At 43.0% G+C, this 25,248-nt stretch overlaps 1 protein-coding gene across 1 annotated transcript; it reads right to left on the bottom strand.

The window, feature by feature from the left end:
* Positions 1-9,014: 9,014 nt before the first annotated feature.
* Positions 9,015-10,605, bottom strand: il17a/f3 (interleukin 17a/f3). Its single transcript, XM_038986205.1, has 4 exons — positions 10,591-10,605; positions 10,097-10,311; positions 9,687-9,827; positions 9,015-9,456 (listed from the first exon to the last, which is right to left on the bottom strand). Exons 1-4 carry the CDS (start codon positions 10,603-10,605, stop codon positions 9,318-9,320), a joined length of 510 nt encoding a protein of 169 aa, XP_038842133.1. The 3' UTR covers positions 9,015-9,317.
* Between the last annotated feature and the right edge of the window lie 14,643 nt (positions 10,606-25,248).

Below are 25,248 nucleotides of genomic sequence, written 5' to 3'. Positions count from 1 at the left end.
CACATGGGAATGACCAGACAAAAACTCCTGAGGTTCTCAAGGGGAGGAACTCAACATGGGAATGACCAGACAAAAACTCCTGAGGTTCTCAAGGGGAGGAACTCAACATGGGAATGACCAGACAAAAACTCCTGAGGTTCTTAAGGGGAGGAACTCAACATGGGAATGACCAGACAAAAACTCCTGAGGTTCTCAAGGGGAGGAACTCAACATGGGAATGACCAGACAAAAACTCCTGAGGTTCTCAAGGGGAGGACCTCAACATGGGAATGACCAGACAAAAACTCCTGAGGTTCTCAAGGGGAGGAACTCAACATGGGAATGACCAAACAAAAACTCCTGAGGTTCTCAAGGGAGGAACTCAACATGGGAATGACCAGACAAAAACTTAGACAAGCTAGAAACCAACATGGGTTTAGTGTCTGTATAATATGAGGTTTGAGATTTTAGACAGGAGGAAAATACGGTAGATGAGAGTTTGTGGTGATGCAATTTTCTTTTAGAGAGTTAGAATAGATTAACTAAAGGGAGAGAGACATAGAGACTAGGAGACAGAGACACTAGAGAGACACTAGAGAGACTAGGAGAGAGAGACACTAGAGAGACTAGGAGAGAGAGACACTAGAGAGAGACATAGAGAGACTAGGAGAGAGAGACACTAGAGAGAGACACTAGAGAGACTAGGAGAGAGAGACACTAGAGAGAGACACTAGAGAGAGAACTAGGAGAGAGAGGACACTAGAGAATACTGGTCTGAAACTAGATCCCCTTACATACTGGTCTGAAACTAGATCCCCTTACATACTGGTCTGAAACTAGATCCCCTTACATACTGGTCTGAAACTAGATCCCCTTACATACTGGTCTGAAACTAGATCCCCTTACATACTGGTCTGAAACTCGATCCCCTTACATACTGGTCTGAAACAGATCCCATACATACTGGTTGAAAATAGATCCACTACATACTGGTTCTGAAACTAGATCCCCTAACATCACTGGTCTGAAACTAGATCCTCCCTACATACTGGTTCTGAAACGCGATCCCCTACATACTGGTCAGGAAACTAGATCCCCTACATACTGGTCTGGAACTAGATTCCCCCTACATACTGGTCTGAAACGAGGATCCCCTACATACTGGTCTGAAAATAGATCCTCTACATACTGGTCTGAAACTAGATCCCCTACATACTGGTCTGAAACTAGATCCCTGCATACTGGTCTGAAAATAGATCCTCTACATACTGGTCTGAAACTAGATCCCCTACACACTGGTCAGAAATTAGATCCCTGCATACTGGTCAGAAATTAGATCCCTGCATACTGGTCAGAAACGAGATTCCCTACATACTGGTCAGAAACTAGATCCCCTACATACTGGTCTGAAACTAGATCCCCTACATACTGGTCTGAAACTAGATCCCCTACATACTGGTCTGAAACTAGATCCCTGAAACTAGATCCCCTACATACTGGTCTGAAACTAGATCCCTGAAACTAGATCCCCTACATACTGGTCTGAAACTAGATCCCCTACATACTGGTCTGAAACTAGATCCCCTACATACTGGTCTGAAACTAGATCCTCTACATACTGGTCTGAAACTAGATCCCCTACATACTGGTCTGAAACTAGATCCTCTACATACAGGTCTGAAACGAGATCAGCTACATACTGGTCTGAAACTAGATCCCCTACATACTGGTCTGAAACTAGATCCCCTACATACTGGTCTGAAACTAGATCCTCTACATACTGGTCTGAAACTAGATCCCCCTACATACTGGTCTGAAACTAGATCCTCTACATACTGGTCTGAAACTAGATCCCCTACATACTGGTCTGAAACTAGATCCTCTACATACTGGTCTGAAACTAGATCCCCTACATACTGGTCTGAAACTAGATCCCCTACATACTGGTCTGAAACTAGATCCCCTACATACTGGTCTGAAACTAGATCCTCTACATACTGGTCTGAAACTAGATCCCCTACATACTGGTCTGAAACTAGATCCCCCTACATACTGGTCTGAAACTAGATCCCCTACATACTGGTCTGAAACTAGATCCTCTACATACTGGTCTGAAACTAGATCCCCTACATACTGGTCTGAAACTAGATCCCCCTACATACTGGTCTGAAACTAGATCCACTACATACTGGTCTGAAACTAGATCCCCTACATACTGGTCTGAAACTAGATCCCCCTACATACTGGTCTGAAACGAGATCCCCTACATACTGGTCAGAAACTAGATCCCCTACATACTGGTCTGGAACTAGATCCCCCTACATACTGGTCTGAAACGAGATCCCCTACATACTGGTCTGGAACGAGATCCCCTACATACTGGTCTGAAACTAGATCCCCTACATACTGGTCTGAAACTAGATCCCTGCATACTGGTCTGAAAATAGATCCTCTACATACTGGTCTGAAACTAGATCCCCTACATACTGGTCTGAAACTAGATCCCCCTACATACTGGTCAGAAATTAGAACCCTGCATACTGGTCAGAAATTAGATCCCTGCATACTGGTCAGAAACGAGATTCCCTACATACTGGTCAGAAACTAGATCCCCCTACATACTTGTCTGAAACTAGATCCCCTACATACTGGTCTGAAACTAGATCCCCTACATACTGGTCTGAAACTAGATCCCCTACATAGTGGTCTGAAACTAGATCCCCTACATACTGGTCTGAAACTAGATCCCTGATGTACTGGTCTGAAACTAGATCCCCTACATACTGGTCTGAAACTAGATCCCCTACATACTGGTCTGAAACTAGATCCCCTACATACTGGTCTGAAACTAGATCCTCTACATACTGGTCTGAAACTAGATCCCCCTACATACTGGTCTGAAACTAGATCCTCTACATACTGGTCTGAAACTAGATCCCCTACATACTGGTCTGAAACTAGATCCTCTACATACTGGTCTGAAACTAGATCCCCTACATACTGGTCTGAAACTAGATCCCCTACATACTGGTCTGAAACTAGATCCCCTACATACTGGTCTGAAACTAGATCCTCTACATACTGGTCTGAAACTAGATCCCCCTACATACTGGTCTGAAACTAGATCCTCTACATACTGGTCTGAAACTAGATCCCCTACATACTGGTCTGAAACTAGATCCTCTACATACTGGTCTGAAACTAGATCCCCTACATACTGGTCTGAAACTAGATCCCCCTACATACTGGTCTGAAACTAGATCCCCTACATACTGGTCTGAAACTAGATCCTCTACATACTGGTCTGAAACTAGATCCCCTACATACTGGTCTGAAACTAGATCCCCTACATACTGGTCTGAAACTAGATCCCCCTACATACTGGTCTGAAACTAGATCCCCTACATACTGGTCTGAAACTAGATCCCCGTACATACTGGTCTGAAACTAGATCCCCCTACAAAATGGTCTGAAACTAGATCCCCTACATACTGGTCTGAAACTAGATCCCCTGCATACTGGTCTGAAACTAGATCCCCTACATACTGGTCTGAAACTAGATCCCCTACATACTGGTCTGAAACTAGATCCCCTACATACTGGTTTGAAACTAGATCCCCTACATACTGGTCTGAAACTAGATCCCCTGCATACTGGTCTGAAACTAGAACCCCTACATACTGGTCTGAAACTAGATCCTCTACATACTGGTCTGAAACTAGATCCTCTACATACTGGTCTGAAACTAGATCCCCTACATACTGGTCTGAAACTAGATCCCCTACATACTGGTCTGAAACTAGATCCCCTACATACTGGTCTGAAACTAGATCCCCTACATACTGGTCAGAAACTAGATCCCCTACATACTGGTCTGGAACTAGATCCCCCTACATACTGGTCTGAAACTAGATCCCCCTACATACTGGTCTGAAACTAGATCCCCTACATACTGGTCTGGAACTAGATCCCCCTACATACTGGTCTGAAACTAGATCCCTGCATACTGGTGTGAAACTAGATCCCCTACATACTGGTCTGAAACTAGATCCCCTACATACTGGTCTGAAACTAGATCCCTGATGTACTGGTCTGAAACTAGATCCCCTACATACTGGTCTGAAACTAGATCCCCTACATACTGGTCTGAAACTAGATCCTCTACATACTGGTCTGAAACTAGATCCCCTACATACTGGTCTGAAACTAGATCCCCCATACAAAATGGTCTGAAACTAGATCCCCTACATACTGGTCTGAAACTAGATCCCCCTACATACTGGTCTGAAACTAGATCCCCTACATACTGTTCTTGACAAGAAGAAAGCAAACTGTCAGGGGAGGTTCTCTTCTGCACTGTTCCACCAATCCAGTAAATGTGGAGGAGGAGTTAAGATGGAGTGTCGCCTTTGTTAACGTCCTAAAGCTCAATTTCCATTTTCCCTGAAAACCGGTCATCCGCCGGTTGTTAGGGACTCGGCAGAGGCTAGGTAGGGTGTTGACCTGGTTCTCTTTGATTGATTGATTGATTGATGATTGATTGATGATTGATTGATGGACTGACTGACTGACTGATTGATTGATGATTGATTGATTGACTGATTGATTGATTGATGATTGATTGATTGATTGATTGACTGATTGATTGATTGATTGATTGATTGATTGATTGATTGATTGTTTGCTGCTTCAGTGTCTTTAGATATTTTTGTCAGATGTTACTATGGAATACTGAAGTATAATTACAAGCATTTCATACTTGTCAAAGGATTTTATTGACAATTACATGAAGTTGATGCAAAGAGTCAATATTTGCAGTGTTGACCCTTCTTTTTCAAGACCTCTGCAATTCGCCCTGGCATGCTGTCAATTAACTTCTGGGCAACATTTTTATTTATTTTATTTTATTTCACCTTTATTTAACCAGGTAGGCTAGTTGAGAACAAGTTCTCATTTGCAACTGTGACCTGGCTAAGGTAAAGCATAGCAATTCGACACATACAACAACACAGTTACACATGGAATAAACAAAACATACAGTCAATAATACAGTAGAACAAAAGAAAACAAAAAGTCTATATACATTGAGTGCAAATGGTGGTGAAGTAATTACAATATAGCAATTAAACACTGGAATGGTAGATGTGCAGAAGATGAATGTGCAAGTAGAGATACTGGGGTGCAAAGGAGCAAGATAAATAAAATAAATACAGTATGGGGATGAGGTAGATTGGATGGGCTATTTACAGATGGGCTATGTACAGGTGCAGTGATCTGTGAGCTGCTCTGACAGCTGGTGCTTAAAGTTAGTGAGGGAGATATGAGTCTCCAGCTTCAGTGATTTTTGCAGTTCGTTCCAGTCATTGGCAGCAGAGAACTGGAAGGAAAGATGACCAAAGGAGGAATTGGCTTTGGGGGTGACCAGTGAGATATACCTGCTGGAGCGCGTGCTACGAGTGGGTGCTGCTATGGTGACCAGTGAGCTGAGATAAGGCGGGGCTTTACCTAGCAGAGACTTGTAGATAACCTGTAGCCAGTGGGTTTGGCAACGAGTATGAAGCGAGGGCCAGCCAACGAGAGCATACAGGTCGCAGTGGTGGGTAGTATATGGGGCTTTGGTGACAAAATGGATGGCACTGTGATAGACTGCATCCAGTTTGTTGAGTAGAGTGTTCGAGGCTATTTTTAAAATGACATCACCGAAGTCGAGGATCGGTAGGATGGTCAGTTATACGAGGGTATGTTTGGCAGCATGAGTGAAGGAGGCTTTGTTGCGACATAGGAAGCTGATTCTAGATTTAATTTTGGATTGGAGATGCTTAATGTGAGTCTGGAAGGAGAGTTTACAGTCTAACCAGACACCCAGGTATTTGTAGTTGTCCACGTATTCTAAGTCAGAGCCGTCCAGAGTTGTAATGCTGGACGGGCGAGCAGGTGCGGGCAGTGATCGGTTGAATAGCATGCATTTAGTTTTACTTGCGTTTAAGAGCAGTTGGAGGCCATGGAAGGAGAGTTGTATGGCATTGAAGCTCGTCTGGAGGTTTGTTAACACAGTGTCCAAAGAAGGGCCAGAAGTATACAGAATGGTGTCGTCTGCGTAGAGGTGGATCAGAGAATCACCAGCAGCAAGAGCGACATCATTGATGTATACAGAGAAAAGAGTCGGTCCGAGGATTGAACCCTGTGGCACCCCCATAGAGACTGCCAGAGGTCCGGACAACAGGCCCTCCGATTTGACACAATGAACTCTATCAGAGAAGTAGTTGGTAAACCAGGCGAGGCAATCATTTGAGAAACCAAGGCTGTCGAGTCTGCCAATAAGAATGTGGTGATTGACAGAGTCTAAACCCTTGGCCAGGTCGATGAATACGGCTGCACAGTAATGTCTCTTATCGATGGCGGTTATGATGTCGTTTCGGACTTTGAGCGTGGCTGAGGTGCACCCATGACCAGCTCTGAAACCAGATTGCATAGCGGAGAAGGTACGTTGGGATTCGAAATGGTCGGTAATCTGTTTGTTAACTTGGCTTTCGAAGACCTTAGAAAGACAGGGTAGGATAGATATTGGTCATCCTGACTGATGGCAGCCCCCTCTTGCATAATCAATGCTTGGAGTTTGTCAGAATTTGTGGGGTTTTGTTTGTGCATCCGCCTCTTGAACCACAAGTTCTCAATGGGACTAAAGTCTGGGGAAAAAACAAATACATTCTAAAAGCTTTAACAAGAGCAAGGTATTGCGTTTCATTTGAAAACAGCATAACAGTTTGTAAAAGCACCTGGCCATGGACCCAAAATATCAATGTTTTGTTCCCCGAGCCACTTAGTTATCACTTTTGCCTTATGGCAAGGTGCTCCATCATGCTGGAAAATGCATTGTTCGTCACCAAACTGTTCCTGGATGGTTGGGAGAAGTTGCTCTCAGAGGATGTGTTGGTACCATTCTTTATACATGGCTGTGTTCTTCGGCAAAATTGTGAGTGAGCCCACTCCCTTGGCTGAGGAGCAACCCCACACATGAGAGGTCTCAGGATGCTTTACTGTTGGCATGAAACAGGACCGATGGTAGCGCTCATCTTGTCTTCTCCGGACAAGCTTTTTTCCGGATGCCTCAAACAATCGGAAAGGGGATATATCAGAGAAAATTACTTTACCCCAGTCCTCAGCTGTCCGATCCCTGTACCCTTTGCAGAATATCAGTCTGTCCCTGATGTTTTTCCTGGAGAGAAGTGGCTTCTTTGCTGCCCTGCTTGACACCAGGCCATCCTCCAAAAGTCTTCGCCTCACTGTGCGTGCAGATGCACTCACACCTGCCGGCTGCCATTCCTGAGCAAGCGCTGTACTGGTGGTGCCCGATCCCGCAGCTGAATCAACTTTAGGAGACGGTCCTGGCGCTTGCTGGACTTTCTTGGGCGCCCTGAAGCCTTCTTCACAACAATTGAACCGCTCTCCTTGAAGTTCTTGATGATCCGATAAATGGTTGATTTAGGTGCAATCTTACTGGCAGCAATATCCTTGGCTGTGAAGACCTTGTTGTGCAAAGCAATGATGATGTCACATGTTTCCTTGCAGGTAACCATGATTGACAGAGGAAGAACAATGATTCCAAGCACCACCCTCCTTTTGAAGCTTCCAGTCTGTTATTCGAACTCAATCAGCATGACAGAGTGATCTCCAGCCTTGTCCTCGTCAACACTCACACCTGTGTTAAGGAGAGAATCACTGACATGATGTCAGCTGGTCCTTTTACGGCAGGGCTGAAATGCAGTGGAAATGTTTTTGGGGGGATTCAATTAATTTGCATGGAAAAGGGGGACTTTGCAATTAATTGCAATTCATCTGATCACTCTTCATAACATTCTGGAGTATATGCAAATTGCCATCATACAAACTGAGGCAGCAGACTTTGTGAAAACTAATATTTGTGTCATTCTCAAACCTTTTGGCCACAACTGTACATAGTGTACTACCTTTTACCAGAGCCCTATGGGTCCTGGGTCAAAAGGAATGCATTACATAGGGAATAGGGTGCAAGCTCAGACTTCATTGTGGGAAATGTTTGCCCTGTTGGTTGCTGGGAATGTGGAGATTTTACTTGCTATTTCTTTATTCTTATTTCTTTATGTGTGTTGTGTTCTTTACTGAAGTCACAGCTCCAAGGGATCTCTCTTCTCTGTCCTCTGTTGTTTACATGTTGGTCATTTAGCAGACACTCTTATCCAGAGTGACTTGCATAATAAATACGAATAACACATTTATAACAAAATAATACAATTTATTCAGAAATGTATTCATTCTACTACAAACTAGGCTCAATATTTAGTCACAGGCTACATATCATATGGACATTCCTATACAATAAGAATGTTCACGTTGACATTTTAGTCTTGTGCAATTTAAAGTTAATGATGTCGCTGTCATTTATATAAACAGGTAACTTTAAAAGTCTTTTCAAGGAAAACTTCGGCATTTTGGCAATGATAGCAGATACCCCTAGACTTCGTCATTGCGCTAACGCTAGTTAGCATAGGCTCACGAAACTACCTCTAACTTCCTTCATACTAAACACAGAGACATAAAAATGGTATCCACGATTTCATCTGACTCTGGGGAAGTAGACAAAGGACATCATTGCCAAAATCCCGAAGTATCCCTTTAAATAAACAAGTCATTTAACGAGTCATTTAACGAGTCATTTAACCAGTCATTTAACCAGTCATTAAACAAGTCATTAAACAAGTCATTAAACAAGTCATTTAACAAGTAATTTAACAAGTCATTAAACAAGTCATTTAACCAGTCATTTAACCAGTCATTTAACCAGTCATTTAACCAGTCATTAAACACGAAATTTAACGAGTCATTTAACAAGTCATTAAACAAGTCATTAAACAAGTCATTACACAAGTCATTACACAAGTCATTACACAAGTCATTACACAAGTCATTTAACAAGTCATTTAACAAGTCATTTAACAAGTCATGAAACAAGTCATTTAAATGAAATAAAACATAGTAGAAACAGAGAATGTGAACCGTTGACCTCAGATGTTTCCAGGTCGACTCTATGTCAAGAGGTCAGTGATACAATCACTTGGTCCATTTCCACGGGTCAACATCAAAGCCAAAGACAAAAACACATCAACGTCCATTATTCACTTCGAAGACGTCTACGTTACAGCCAAGCTACACTCCACAGATGGAAGCCTTCACTAAAGTTAAGGTCCATTTCAATCAATTCAGGAAATATACAAAATAATCAGAAATCCATTTTCCATGGAAACCTTTTTTATATTTAAAGAATTTTGAATTTATTTCCTGAATTAGGCGTTCTCTTATCATCACTGCTTCTGAGGGAAAATGCTGGGTCTCACACAGGTACAGCCCACATTTACAATCTCACTGTCCAGTTTGTAGAAATATCCCTTCTTCTTCCCCTTCTTCTTCCTCCCTCCACTGCTGCCTTTCTCTCCCTGAACCCTGCAGAAAAGTCCCAAAGGTCAGACAACTGTTTCAGATACATTAATTATAACATTAAAAACAAAAAAAATTAAATGTACATTTATCACCCTTTATTTCTCAAGCAAAAGTGAATGTTAACTTAATTCAATTCAAGACATGAATTTATCCTCTGAGGAGCAATTTAAGAAAAGGTAAGTCAGTTATAAGCATCTTAATCATAATAATATCATAATTTGTCCATAGATTACCTGCGGAGCACCAAGGTCTGATGGATTATGGGTTTGGACTCCAACCCCATGTCCTCTTCTCCGTCTGGGGTTAGACAGCCAGACCTCTGGCACTGAGCCTGGGAGAGATGTTGAGGGACCCGGGTCTCATCGTACGTTTCGCTGGTTAGGGATAGCGGGAGGAATAGGGGGGGGGGGGGGGGGGTGGAGAGAGACCTGTTATTCATCGCCTAAAGAATGAACTCGTAAAGTGTATATAATTGAGACACAAAATGCCATAAAACACATTTAATAATATATATGGAAAACCATTCTATTTCCGTTAAACATGTCATTTATGTACTGTACATTTTTTAGTTATGAACACATCATGTTATGAACACATCACACCACATCCATGTCCAAAAGTGGCTGTACTATAACAAAGTCACCTGTATGTCCATGGAGAGAGAGACCTGGAGGCTATATGAAGGACAGGGACAGCGGTCTTCAGGTTAGGATCCAGAAACAACCCTACAGTCATTCCTCTCTGTCCAAAGACCTTGACTGGTCCGGAGCCTTTGGCGGCCTTCGGTTTGGTCTTCTGGCCTTTCTTACGTCCGTCCAGTGACATGATTAAACCCATCACCAGTAAACCTCTGAAGACCTGACCAACACGACAGAGCTTCAATATCCGATACCCTATATCTATAATAACACTTATAAAATGGTGGTCATTTAGTGATGTACAGCACATAAAGTTATCATGATACAAAGGCTGGTTTACACAGACAACTCTGATCTTTTGCCTAATTATTGGAAAGACCAATTAGAGGAAAAATATCAAAATCAAAAATGAATGGTAGAAAAATGGCACCTATCCACCCCTACCTGATATCCCAACAGGCAAAACTTAAGAGTTAAAGAGTTAACAGCTGAGACTCACCATGACCAGAAGCATATCTGTCTCTCTCTCTCTCGCTCTGTCTCTGTCTGTCTCTCTCTCGCTCTCTCTGCTGTCTGTCTGTCTCTTCAGAGTGAAACGTTGCTGTGACAGAATGTTTCAAGTTGCCTTTGTTCTAGAAGCAGTGTTCCAATGCTGTACGTATTTCCGGTGACTGTCATCGATCAACAGATAACACACTTAGAGCAAAAAATATTGATGATGTAGTTAGATGTTTTATCTCAGAGATAGTATCAAGATGTTTCAGAGCATATGTAATGAAAATGCAAAACCATAGAATATCTATTAAGTAATAACAACCAAGGTTTGGGTCAATTCCATTTTAATTCCAGTCAAATCAGGAGGTACACTGAAATTCCAAATTCAATTATCTTCAATGCTTTTTCAATGAGCAAAAAAATGTTCACTGGAATTTGGTGAACTTTCTGAATAGACTGGAATTGAAATGGAATTGACCTTTAACCCTGTCAGGTACATACAGTTGGTTTGAGAGAACCATGTCAGCAGGAACACATATCAAAATAAACCTCAGGTTGTGACCTTTAACTCAGGAAGCCAACATATAACTCTGTTTAAATGGTAGTGTTCTACAGAATCCCATCCTTTTTACCATTTATCACCAGAACGATCTGACTACTACGACTTCTTCTCTACATCCTCTTGTTGGCCTTACTTCTTTTTTTTTCTTCTTCTTCTTTCCATTTCCTTAAGCTGTTCCATTTTACTTGACCTTGTTTTGACTTACTGTAATCTCAACGTTAGAAAACACCCGGTTAGAGTCTTTCTCCTGCTGTTAAAACTCTAACCCTTGTTAGCTAACAAGAACACACATATATCAAAGCTGTGAAACTGACGACCTAGGTGACAGACATACTGAACAGACAAATGCCTACGTCTGGGGTTAGAAAGGTGTGAACAGGGAGTTTTCAAGGAGTGTTGTGGTGATAATACAGTAAGTCTGTAGTAGGCAATGCATGTCAGTCTTTCCTGGTTTGACGGGTTGATGAGAGACGAACTGCTTCTCTCAAGAGTTTTTATGAGAAATATTACTGATGCCGAAAATTCCAGATTTTCCGCATAATCAAATAACATTCAGCCCAGACACCAATACCTCACAAGACATGCTACCAGGGGTCTCTTCACAGTCCCCAAGTCTAAAACGAACTCACAGCAACGCACAGTTCTATACAGAACCATGATCGCATGGAACTCCCATCTCCAAATACTCAAGCAAATAGTAAAATTAACTTTTAAAAAACGGATTTAAAAAAATTACTCATATGAGAGGACACACACACAGACACACTAACAAACATTATTTCATTAGTTGTATTGTTTTGTATTCGTTTTTTAGTTGTATTGTTTTGTATTCGTTTTTTAGTTGAATTGTTTTGTATTCGTTTTTTAGTTGTATTGTTTTGTATTCGTTTTTTAGTTGAATTGTTTTGTATTCGTTTTTTAGTTGAATTGTTTTGTATTCGTTTTTTAGTTGTGTAACGCTCTGGGTGTCGGGGGGTGTGAAGTCAAGCGCAGGAACAACAGACAGTTCAATTATGGTGCTTTTAATGCACAACTGGCAAACAACGTCCACACGAATAAACACTGGGTGCAACAAACAAATGTCCCCTACACGGAGGACAAAAAACCCAGTCCAAAATACAATTGATGAACGAAACCAACAAACGTTCATCTACTCCCGAATCCGACATACAGCTGAACAATCCCGCACAAAGAACCGTACGGGCTGGCTGACTAATAAAGCCCCACTAATTATAAATCACCTCAACACAGGTGTACCAAATAAACACATAAGGAGGGGGAGGAAAAAGAGTCAGTGGCAGCTAGTAGGCCGGTGACGACGACCGCCGAGCCCCGCCCGAACGGGAAGGGGAGTCACCCTCGGTCGGAGTTGTGACAGTACCCCCCCTCTGACGCGCGGCTCCCGCAGCGCGCCGACACCGGCCTCGAGGTCGACCCGGAGGGCGAGGCGCAGGGCGATCCGGATGGAGGCGATGGAAATCCCTCAACATTGACGGATCCAAAATATCCCCCACCGGTACCCAGCACCTCTCCTCCGGACCGTACCCCTCCCAGTCCACGAGGTACTGCAGGCACCTCACCCGGCGTCTCGAGTCCAGAATGGCCCGTATCGTATACGCCGGGGACCCCTCGATGTCCAGAGGGGGAGGAGGGACCTCCGGCACCTCACCGTCCTGCAGGGGACCAGCTACCACCGGCCTGAGGAGAGACACATGAAACGAGGGGTTAATACGATAATAGGAAGGGAGTTGTAATCGATAACACACCTCGTTTATTCTCCTCAGGACTTTGAAGGGCCCTACACACTGCGGACCCAGCTTCCAGCAGGGCAAGCGGAAGGGCAGGTTTCGGGTCGAGAGCCAGACCCTGTCCCCCGGTACAAACACGGGGGCCTCACTGCGGTGGCGGTCAGCGCTCCTCTTCTGCCTTCTAGAACACTCCTCTGACCACCCCTGGAGAACCCCCTGTCTCCACGAAATACTGGGATTGTGCCGGGCCAGCCAGGGAATTCCCAGCACCACTGGAAACGCAGGCGAATCAATAATATAGAGACTGATCCATTCCCTATGATTCCCCTGCGTCACCATGTCCAGTGGAACTGTGGCCTCCCTGACCACCCCTGACCCTAATGGCCGGCTATCTAGGGAGTGCACGGGAAAGGGAGAATCTATCGGCACAAGCGGAATGCCCAACTTACGGGCGAGTCCGCGATCCATAAAGTTCCCAGCTGCACCTGAATCGACTAGCGCCCTATGCTGGGAAGAGGGAAAAAATTTAAGGAAAAAAATCAAGACAAACATGTGACCAACAGGGGGTTCTGGGTGAATCTGGTGCTGACTCACCTGGGGTGATCGAGAAGTGTTCCGCCTGCCATCTCGACTCCCAGACGGGACCCCCCAGCACCGATCGGCCGTGTGTCCTCTCCGACCACAGCTGTTGCAGGGGGGGCCTCCTCCTCCGATACCCCTAGGCGCGGTCCCTCCCAACTCCATCGGGATGGGAGCCGGGGTGCTGGGTGGTGGAACGCACAGGACCCTCTCCGAACGCCCGCGGGTAGCCAGCAGATTGTCCAGTCGGATGGACATGTCAATTAGCTCATCAAGGGAAAGAGCGGTGTCCCGACACGCTAGCTCCCTGCGGACGTCCTCCCGGAGACTACACCGATAGTGGTCAATAAGGGCCCTGTCGTTCCACCCTGATCCCGCGGCCAAGGTCCGGAACTCCAGCGCGTAATCCTGTGCGCTCCTCTTCTCCTGCCTGAGATGGAATAGTCTTTCACCTGCCGCTCGGCCCTCTGGGGGGTGGTCAAACACGGCACGAAAACGGCGGGTAAACTCTGGGTAGTGCTCCTTCGCTGAGTCTGGGCCATTCCAGACTGCGTTTGCCTACTCCAGAGAACGACCCGTTAGGCAGGAGACGAGGACACTCACCCTCTCCGCTCCCGAGGGAGTGGGGCTAACGGTGGCCAGGTATAGTTCCAGTTGGAGTAAGAACCCCTGACACCCCGCCGCCGCTCCATCATAATCCCTCGGGAGCGTAAGACGGAGCGTGCTGGAGCCGGGGGATGGAGAGTCCTGAGGAGGGGAAACCGAAGGTGGAGAGAGGAACCCACTCCTCTCCCATCGGTCCATTCTCTCCACCATTTGGTCCATGGCTGATCCGATCCGATGGAGGACGGTGGTATGGTGGAGAACCCGTTCCTCCATCGAGGGGAGAGGGTTGGCTGCTGCTCCTGCTGACTCCATTTCTGAGGTGCGGGATTCTGTAACGCTCTGGGTGTCGGGGGGTGTGAAGTCAAGCGCAGGAACAACAGACAGTTCAATTATGGTGCTTTTAATGCACAACTGGCAAACAACGTCCACACGAATAAACACTGGGTGCAACAAACAAATGTCCCCTACACGGAGGACAAAAAACCCAGTCCAAAATACAATTGATGAACGAAACCAACAAACGTTCATCTACTCCCGAATCCGACATACAGCTGAACAATCCCGCACAAAGAACCGTACGGGCTGGCTGACTAATAAAGCCCCACTAATTATAAATCACCTCAACACAGGTGTACCAAATAAACACATAAGGAGGGGGAGGAAAAAGAGTCAGTGGCAGCTAGTAGGCCGGTGACGACGACCGCCGAGCCCCACCCGAACGGGAAGGGGAGTCACCCTCGGTCGGAGTCGTGACAAGTTGTATTGTTTTGTATTCGTTTTTTAGTTGAATTGTTTTGTATTCGTTTTTTAGTTGAATTGTTTTGTATTCGTTTTTTAGTTGAATTGTTTTGTATTCGTTTTTTAGTTGTATTGTTTTGTATTCGTTTTTTAGTTGAATTGTTTTGTATTCGTTTTTTAGTTGTATTGTTTGAGGAGAAACATCTCTCTCACCCTGAATCTGTTCCTGCACTTTCGGGAAGTGTTCACAGTCTCCTTGAAGATCTTCCTTGAACACTTCCAGTTTCCTCTGGAAGGAGAGGACAGATGTCATCAAATTACACACTGAGTTGTTCTTACCCTGTAGTTTCACGTCGAGCTCATTAAGGTGTGATGTCGAAACCAGAAAAACAACAATATCCATATCCAATATCCAGTGAATGCGAGAGGACTCCGGTGGACCGATCATACTGGGCTTTGAGATAGTTTATTTTGCGTGTCCTCACCTCAGACTGCTGTGGATATGTTTGTGTCCTCACCTCAGACTGATGTGGATATGTTTGTGTCCTCACCTCAGACTGATGTGGATATGTTTGTGTCCTCACCTCAGACTGTGGATATGTTTGTGTCCTCACCTCAGACTGATGTGGATATGTTTGTGTCCTCACCTCAGACTGATGTGGATATGTTTGTGTCCTCACCTCAGACTGTGGATATGTTTGTGTCCTCACCTCAGACTGATGTGGATATGTTTGTGTCCTCACCTCAGACTGTGGATATGTTTGTGTCCTCACCTCAGACTGCTGTGGATATGTTTGTGTCCTCACCTCAGACTGCTGTGGATATGTTTGTGTCCTCACCTCAGACTGCTGTGGATATGTTTGTGTCCTCACCTCAGACTACTGTGGATATGTTTGTGCCCTCACCTCAGACTGATGTGGATATGTTTGCTCAAAAGATCTGTGCTTTGTCTCGTAGTGGCGCTTCACGTTGGCACTTTTTATGAGAGCCACGGTCTCTGAACATATCATGCAGAGTGGTTTGACACTCTCTGCGGGAAGGATAAAGGTATATTTGTCTGTCCACTCCTCTTGGAAAGCTCGATTTTCTGTATCGACTTTCCTGACTTTTGCGCACGCCATTCTATAATTTCTCCTCTCGCTTACGTTTTTGTTTCTCCCGCTGTCTCTCTCTCTCTGACAACATCAGTCTTCTAACATGCCAGCTGTGGTGACAGCAGACTGGGATAGGGATTGATTGAATACGCCCATAAACACACCAGACAGCTGGTCTGCGCATGGTCTGAGGACACGGCTAGAGATGCCGTCTGGGCCGGCAGCCTTGCGAGGGTTAGCACGTTTAAATGTTTTACTCACTTCAGCCACAGAGAAGGAGAGCCCACAGTCTTTGGTATCGGGCTGTGTCGGTGGCACTGTATTGTCCTCAAAGAGCGTAAAGAAGTTGGTTAATTTGTCTGGGAGCAACATGTTGATGTCCACGACGTGGCTGGTTTTCTTGTTGTAATCCTGGATTGTCTGTAGACCCTGCCACATACGTCTCGTGTTTGAGCCGTTGAATTGCGACTCTACTTTGTCTATATACTGACGCTTTGCTTGTTTGATTGCGGAGGGAATAACTACACTGTTTGTATTCGGTCGTGTTTCTAGTCGCCTTGCCATGATTAAATGTGGTGGTTCGCGCTTTCAGTTTTGCGAGAATGCTGCCATCAATCTACGGTTTCTGGTTAGGGAAGGTTTTAATAGTCACAGTGGGTACAACATCTCCGATGCACTTCCTAATAAACTCGCTCACCGAGTCAGTGTATACATCAATGTTATTGTCTGAGGCTACCTGGAACATATCCCAGTCTACGTGATCAAAGCAATCTTGAAGCGTGGAATCCGATTGGTCAGACCATCATTGTGTCTGTGCCTATGTTTGTGTTGCTTCACAGTCTCCGCTGTTCCATAAGCTGTATTTTTATCTGTTTTTAAGTAAAATTGTACTGCTTGCATAAGTTACTTCATGTCACGCTCTGACCGTAGAGATCATTTTTATGTCTCTATTTTGGTTGGTCAGGGCGTGAGTTTGGGTGGGCATTCTATGTCTGGTGTTCTATGTTGTCCTTGTTTTGTATTTCTATGTGTTTGGCCTGGTATGGTTCTCAATCAGAGGCAGCTGTCTATCGTTGTCTCTGATTGAGAATCGTACTTAGGTAGCCTGTTCCCACCTGTGTTTGTGGGTGGTTGTTTCCTGTTTAGTGTTTGTTTCACCTTTCAGGACTGTTCGTTTGTCGTGTTTTGTTGTTTTGTCTAGTGTTTCATATTTTAATTAAATAGTATGAACACTTACCACGCTGCACCTTGGTCCTCTTCTCCTTCTCCCGACGACGTGCGTTACACTTCATGTGGAATAGAGTTCCATGTAGTCATGGCTTCATGTAGTACTGTGCGCCTCCCATAGTCTGTTCTGGACTTGGGGACTGTGAAGAGACCTCTGGTGGCATGTCTTGTGGGTTATGCATGGGTGCATTCAACATGTCAATACCTCTCATAAATAAAAGTAGGGATGAAGTCAATCTCTCTTCCACTTTGAGCCAGGAGACATTGACATGCGTTATATTAATATTAGCTCTCTGTGTACATCCAAGGGCCAGCCGTGCTGCCCTGTTCTGAGCCAATTGCAATTTTCCTAAGTCCCTTTTTGTGGCACCTGACAACACGACTGAACAGTAGTCCAGGTGCGACAAAACTAGGGCCTGTAGGACCTGCCTTGTTGATAGTGCTGTTAAGGTAGAGCAGCGCTTTATTATGGACAGACTTCTCCCCATCTTAGCTACTGTTGTATCGATATGTTCTGACCATGACAGTTTACAATCCAATGTATTACATTGTCACCCACTCTGAAACTAACTGCAGTTCTTTGTTAAGAATTGCAGTCATTTCAGTCGCTATAGTAGCTGACGTGTATAGTGTTGTGTCATCCACATATACAGACACACTGGCTTTACTCAAAGCCAGTGGAATGTCGTTAGTAAAGATTGAAAAAAGTAAGGGGCCTAGACAGCTGCCCTGGGGAATTCCTGATTCTAACTGGATTATGTTGGAGAGGCTTCCATTAAAGAACACCCTCTGTGTTCTGTTAGACAGGTAACTCTTTATCCACATTATAGCAGGGGGTGTAAAGCCATAACACATTCGTTTTTCCAGCAGCAGACTATGATCGATAATGTCAAAAGCTGCACTGAAAGTCTAACAAAACAGCTCCCACAATCTTTTTATCATCAATTTCTCTCAGCCAGTCATCAGTCAATTGTGTAAGTGCTGTGCTTGTTTAATATCCTTCCTTATAAGTCCTCCCCTGACTTGCCTAGTTAAATAAAGGTTAAATAAAATAAATAAAAATAAGCGTGCTGAAAGTCTGTTGTCAATTTGTTTACTGTAAAATAGCATTGTATCTGGTCAAACACCATTTTTTCCAGAAGTTTACTAAGGGTTGGTAACAGGCTGATTGGTCAGCTATTTGAGCCAGTAAAGGGGGCTTTACTATTCTTAGGTAGCGGAATGACTTTAGCTTCCCTCCAGGCCTGAGGGCACACACTTTCTAGTACGCTTAAATTGAAGTGGCAAATAGGAGTGGTAATATCGGCTGCTATTATCCTCAGTAATTTCCATCCAAATTGTCAGACTACGGGGGCTTGTCATTGTTGCTAGACAACAATACTTTTTCACTTCTTCCACACTCACTTCACGGAATTCAAAATTACAATGCTTGTCTTTCATAATTTGGTCAGATATAATTGGATATAATTGGTGTTGATTTTTAATTCAGTTTAGTCACATGACTTCTCAATTTGAAATACGTTTTCCAATTGGTTGTGCAGCCAGACCTATTTGCCATCCCTTTTGTCTCATCCCTCTCAACCATTTTTCAATTCCTCATCCATCCACGGGGATTTAACAGTTTTTACAATCATTTTCCTAAAGGGTGCATGCTTATTAGTAACTGGAAAAATCTATTTAATTAATGGGTAAAGTGCAGCATCTGGTTGCTCCTCATTTACATACCACGGACCAACAAATATTCTTTACATCAAAAACATAAGAATCACTACAAAACTTACTGTATGACCTCTTATATGCTATATTAAGCCCAGCCTTTGGAACTTTGGTTTTCCTAGAAATGGCTACTGTATTGTGATCACTACATCCTATGGATCTGGATACTGCTTTAATGCACATTTCTGCAGCATTAATAAAGATGTGATCAATACATGTTGATGATTTCATTCCTGTGCTGTTTGTAACTACCCTGGTAGGTTGACTGATAACATGAACCAGGTTGCAGGCACTGGTTACAGTTTGAAGCTTTTTCTTAAGTGGGCACCTTGATGAAAGCCAGTCAATATTTAAATATCTGGGGATCCAACTAAACACACACAACAGAATACTGTCTCTATGACTGAGGAAGCAGACAACAGAACTGTCTCTATGACTGAGAGGAAGCAGACAACAGAATACTGTCTCTATGACTGAGGAAGCAGACACAACAGAATACTGTCTGTGAGGAAGCAGACAACAGAATACTGTCTCTATGACTGAGAGGAAGCAGACAACAGAATACTGTCTCTATGACTGAGAGGAAGCAGACACAACAGAATACTGTCTCTATGACTGAGAGGAAGCAGACAACAGAATACTGTCTCTATGACTGAGGAAGCAGACAACAGAATACTGTCTCTATGACTGAGGAAGCAGACAACAGAATACTGTCTCTATGACTGAGAGGAAGCAGACAACAGAATACTGTCTCTATGACTGAGAGGAAGCAGACAACAGAATACTGTCTCTATGACTGAGAGGAAGCAGACACAACAGAATACTGTCTCTATGACTGAGAGGAAGCAGACAACAGAATACTGTCTCTATGACTGAGAGGAAGCAAACAACAGAATACTGTCTCTATGACTGAGAGGAAGCAGACAACAGAATACTGTCTCTATGACTGAGAGGAAGCAGACAACAGAACTGTCTGTATGACTGAGAGGAAGCAAACAACAGAATACTGTCTCTATGACTGAGAGGAAGCAAACAACAGAATACTGTCTCTATGACTGAGAGGAAGCAGACAACAGAATACTGTCTCTATGACTGAGGAAGCAGACAACAGAATACTGTCTCTATGACTGAGAGGAAGCAGACACAACAGAATACTGTCTCTATGACTGAGAGGAAGCAAACAACAGAATACTGTCTCTATGACTGTGAGGAAGCAAACAACAGAATACTGTCTCTATGACTGAGGAAGCAGACAACAGAATACTGTCTCTATGACTGAGAGGAAGCAGACACAACAGAATACTGTCTCTATGACTGAGGAAGCAGACAACAGAATACTGTCTCTATGACTGAGGAAGCAGACAACAGAATACTGTCTCTATGACTGAGGAAGCAGACACAACATAATACTGTCCCTATGACTGTGAGGAAGCAGACAACAGAATACTGTCTCTATGACTGAGAGGAAGCAGACAACAGAATACTGTCTCTATGACTGAGAGGAAGCAGACAGAGGTGGATCATGTAAAGATGCACCATCTTCAGACACACTGGCAGTGTCTCAAATGGAACCCTGGGAAGAAGACACTGTCCACCCACTCCTCTCTATCCAGGTCACAGAAACGCTGATCGCTTTCTCAGAACAACTCAGCATCACTCAGTCAAGAGACTGAAAACGGAACCGAAACTATGGAGACACCATCGGAGCCAAATCAAATGTTATTGGTCACATACACATATTAATCAGATGTTATTGTGGGTGTAGTGAAATGTTTGTGTTCCCGGCTCCAACAGTGCAGTAGTATCTAACAATTCACAAGAATACACACACAGCTAAAAGTTAAAGAATGGAATTAAGAAATATATAAATATTAATTGAGCATAGTGGCATTGACTCTAATATAGTAGAATAGAATACAAATATATACAGTACCAGTGAAAAGTTTGGACACCTACTCATTCAAGGGTTTTACTTTATTTGTACTATTTTCTACATTGTAGAATAGTGAAGACATCAAAACGATGAAATAACACATATGGAATCATGTAACCAAAAAAGTGTTCAACAAATCAAAATGTATTTTATATTTGAGATTCTTCAAAATAGCCACACTTTGCCTTGATGACAGCTTTGCACACTCCTGGCATTCTCTCAACCAGCTTCATGAGGAATGCTTTTTCAGCAGTCTTGAAGGAGTTACCACATATGTTGAGCACTTGTTGGCTACTTTTCCTTCACTCTGCGGTCCAACTCATCCCAAACCATCTCAATTGGGTTGAGGTCGGGTGATTGTGGAGGCCAGGTCATCTGATGCAGCACTCCATCACTCTCCTTGGTCAAATAGCCCTTACACAGCCTGCAGGTGTGTTGGGTCATTGTCCTGTTGAAAAACAAATTATATTCCCACTATGCGCAAACCAGATGGGATGGCGTATCGCTGCAGAATGCTGTGGTAGCCATGCTGGTTAAGTGTGCCTTGAATTCTAAATAAATCACCAACATTGTCATCAGCAAAGCACCCCCACACCATCACACCTCCTCCTCCATGCTTCACAGTGGGAATCACACATGCAGAGATCATCCGTTCACCTACTCTACGTCTCACAAAGACACGGTGGTTTGAACCAAAAATCGCAAATTTGTACCCATCAGACCAAACGACAGATTTACACCGGTCTAATGTCCATTGCTCGTGTTTCTTGATCCATACAAGTCTCTTCTTATTATTGGTGTCCTTTCGTAGTGGTTTCTTTGCAGCAATTGGACCAAGGAAGGCCTGATTCACGCAGTCTCCTTTGAACAGCTGATGCTGAGATGTGTCTGTTACTTGAACTCTGAAGCATTTATTTGGTCTGCAATTTCTGAGGCTGGTAAATCTAATGAACTTATCCTCTGCAGCAGAGGTAACTCTGGGTCTTCCTTTCCTGTGGCGTCCTCATGAGAACCAGTTTCATCATAGCGCTTGATGGTTTTTGCGATTGCACTTTCAAAGTTCTTGAAATTTTCCAGATTGACTGACCTTCATGTCTTAAAGTAATGATGGACTGTCATTTCTCTTTGCTTATTTGAGCTGTTCTTGCCATAATATGGACTTGGTCTTTCATCAAATAGGGCTATCTTCTGTATAACAACCCTACCTTCTCACAATACAACTGATTGAAATTCCACAAATTCACTTTTAACAAGGAACACCTGTTAATTGAAATGCATTCTAGGTGACTACCTCATGAAGCTGGTTGAGAGAATGCCAAGAGTGTGCAAAGCTGTCATCAATGCAAAGGCTGGCTACTTTGAAGAATCTCAAATATAACATATTTTGATTTGTTTACTTTTTTGGTTACTACATGATTCCATATGTGTTATTTCATAGTTTTGATGTCTTCCTATTATTCTACAATGTAGAAATTAATACAAATAAAAACACTGAGTAGGTGTCCAAACTTTTGACTGGTATTGTATATATGAGATGATTAAAGCAGTATGTAAACATTATTTAAACATTATTAAAGTGACTATTGTTCATTATTAAAGTGGCCAGTGATTCCAAGTCTATGTATATAGGGGCAGCAGCTTCTAAGGAGCAGGGTTGCACAATCGGGGGGACGCCGGCTAGTGATGGTTTCCACCAGGTATATTTAGAGTTAGGCCCACTTTTAGAATTTTGAAAATTGTTCTAATTCCAGACAATCAGTTTCATAGCTAATGTTTATATTCCCCATTCAGTGTGAATGGGGTTCTAACATGGCTGCTATAGAATGTTGTAGTGTCATGTTAATGGGGTTCTAACATGGCTGCAAAAGAATGTTGTAACGTCATGGTAATGGGGTTCTAACATGGCTGTTATAGAATGTTGTACTGTCATGTTAATGAGGTTCTAACATGGCTCATATAGAATGTTGTAGTGTCATGTTAATGGGGTTCTAACATGGCTGCTATAGAATGTTGTAGTGTCATGTTAATGGGGTTCTAACATGGCTGTTATAGAATGTTGTAGTGTCATGTTAATGGGGTTCTAACATGGCTGGTATAGAATGTTGTAGTGTCATGTTAATGGGGTTCTAACATGGCTGCTATAGAATGTTGTAGTGTCATGTTAATGGGGTTCTAACATGGCTGCTATAGAATGTTGTAGTGTCATGTTAATGGGGTTCTAACATGGCTGCTATAGAATGTTGTAGTGTCATGTTAATGGGGTTCTAACATGGCTGCTATAGAATGTTGTAGTGTCATGTTAATGGGGTTCTAACATGGCTGCTATAGAATGTTGTAGTGTCATGTTAATGGGGTTCTAACATGGATGTTATAGAATGTTGTAGTGTCATGTTAATGGGGTTCTAACATGGCTGTTATAGAATGTTGTAGTGTCATGTTAATGGGGTTCTAACATGGCTGCTATAGAATGTTGTAGTGTCATGTTAATGGGGTTCTAACATGGCTGTTATAGAATGTTGTAGTGTCATGTTAATGGGGTTCTAACATGGCTGCTATAGAATGTTGTAGTGTCATGTTAATGGGGTTCTAACATGGCTGTTATAGAATGTTGTAGTGTCATGTTAATGGGGTTCTAACATGGCTGTTATAGAATGTTGTAGTGTCATGTTAATGGGGTTCTAACATGGCTGTTATAGAATGTTGTAGTGTCATGTTAATGGGGTTCTAACATGGCTGTTATAGAATGTTGTAGTGTCATGTTAATGGGGTTCTAACATGGCTGTTATAGAATGTTGTAGTGTCATGTTAATGGGGTTCTAACATGGCTGCTATAGAATGTTGTAGGGTCATGTTAATGGGGTTCTAACATGGCTGCTATAGAATGTTGTAGTGTCATGTTAATGGGGTTCTAACATGGCTGCTATAGAATGTTGTAGTGTCATGTTAATGGGGTTCTAACATGGCTGTTATAGAATGTTGTAGTGTCATGTTAATGGGGTTCTAACATGGCTGCTATAGAATGTTGTAGTGTCATGTTAATGGGGTTCTAACATGGCTGCTATAGAATGTTGTAGTGTCATGTTAATGGGGTTCTAACATGGCTGTTATAGAATGTTGTAGTGTCATGTTAATGGGGTTCTAACATGGCTGTTATAGAATGTTGTAGTGGCATGTTAATGGGGTTCTAACATGGCTGTTATAGAATGTTGTAGTGTCATGTTAATGGGGTTCTAACATGGCTGTTATAGAATGTTGTAGTGTCATGTTAATGGGGTTCTAACATGGCTGTTATAGAATGTTGTAGTGGCATGTTAATGGGGTTCTAACATGGCTGTTATAGAATGTTGTAGTGTCATGTTAATGGGGTTCTAACATGGCTGTTATAGAATGTTGTAGTGTCATGTTAATGGGGTTCTAACATGGCTGTTATAGAATGTTGTAGTGTCATGTTAATGGGGTTCTAACATGGCTGTTATAGAATGTTGTAGTGTCATGTTAATGGGGTTCTAACATGGCTGTTATAGAATGTTGTAGTGTCATGTTAATGGGGTTCTAACATGGCTGTTATAGAATGTTGTAGTGGCATGTTAATGGGGTTCTAACATGGCTGTTATAGAATGTTGTAGTGTCATGTTAATGGGGTTCTAACATGGCTGTTATAGAATGTTGTAGTGTCATGTTAATGGGGTTATAACATGGCTGATATAGAATGTTGTAGTGTCATGTTAATGGGGTTCTAACATGGCTGTTATAGAATGTTGTAGTGTCATGTTAATGAGGCTCTAACATGGCTGTTATAGAATGTTGTAGTGTCATGTTAATGGGGTTCTAACATGGCTGTTATAGAATGTTGTAGTGTCATGTTAATGGGGTTCTAACATGGCTGTTATAGAATGTTGTAGTGTCATGTTAATGGGGTTCTAACATGGCTGTTATAGAATGTTGTCGTGTCATGTTGATGGGGTTCTAACATGGCTGTTATAGAATGTTGTAGTGTCATGTTAATGGGGTTCTAACATGGCTGTTATAGAATGTTGTAGTGTCATGTTAATGGTGTTATAACATGGCTGCTATAGAATGTTGTAGTGTCATGTTAATGGGGTTCTAACATGACTGTTATAGAATGTTGTAGTGTCATGTTAATGGGGTTCTAACATGGCTGTTATAGAATGTTGTAGTGTCATGTTAATGGGGTTCTAACATGGCTGTTATAGAATGTTGTAGTGTCATGTTAATGGGGTTCTAACATGGCTGCTATAGAATGTTGTAGTGTCATGTTAATGGGGTTCTAACATGGCTGTTATAGAATGTTGTAGTGTCATGTTAATGGGGTTCTAACATGGCTGTTATAGAATGTTGTAGTGTCATGTTAATGGGGTTCTAACATGGCTGCTATAGAATGTTGTAGTGTCATGTTAATGGGGTTCTAATATGGCTGTTATAGAATGTTGTAGTGTCA

Source organism: Salvelinus namaycush, unplaced genomic scaffold, assembly GCF_016432855.1.
Source record: "Salvelinus namaycush isolate Seneca unplaced genomic scaffold, SaNama_1.0 Scaffold43, whole genome shotgun sequence".
NCBI classification, from domain to species: Eukaryota; Metazoa; Chordata; class Actinopteri; order Salmoniformes; family Salmonidae; genus Salvelinus; species Salvelinus namaycush.
The sequence above is the reverse complement of the archived record's forward strand: the minus strand, read 5'-3'. Positions and strand labels throughout refer to the sequence as shown.

Bases quoted from the DNA above. Each gene is read 5' to 3' on its own strand.
- il17a/f3 (XM_038986205.1), bottom strand. The intron at 9,828-10,096 runs GTGACTTTGTTA...ATCCCTAACCAG, and splicing joins CTCTCTCCATGGACATACAG to CGAAACGTACGATGAGACCC. The intron at 9,457-9,686 runs GTAATCTATGGA...ACTTTTCTGCAG, and splicing joins CAGACCTTGGTGCTCCGCAG to GGTTCAGGGAGAGAAAGGCA.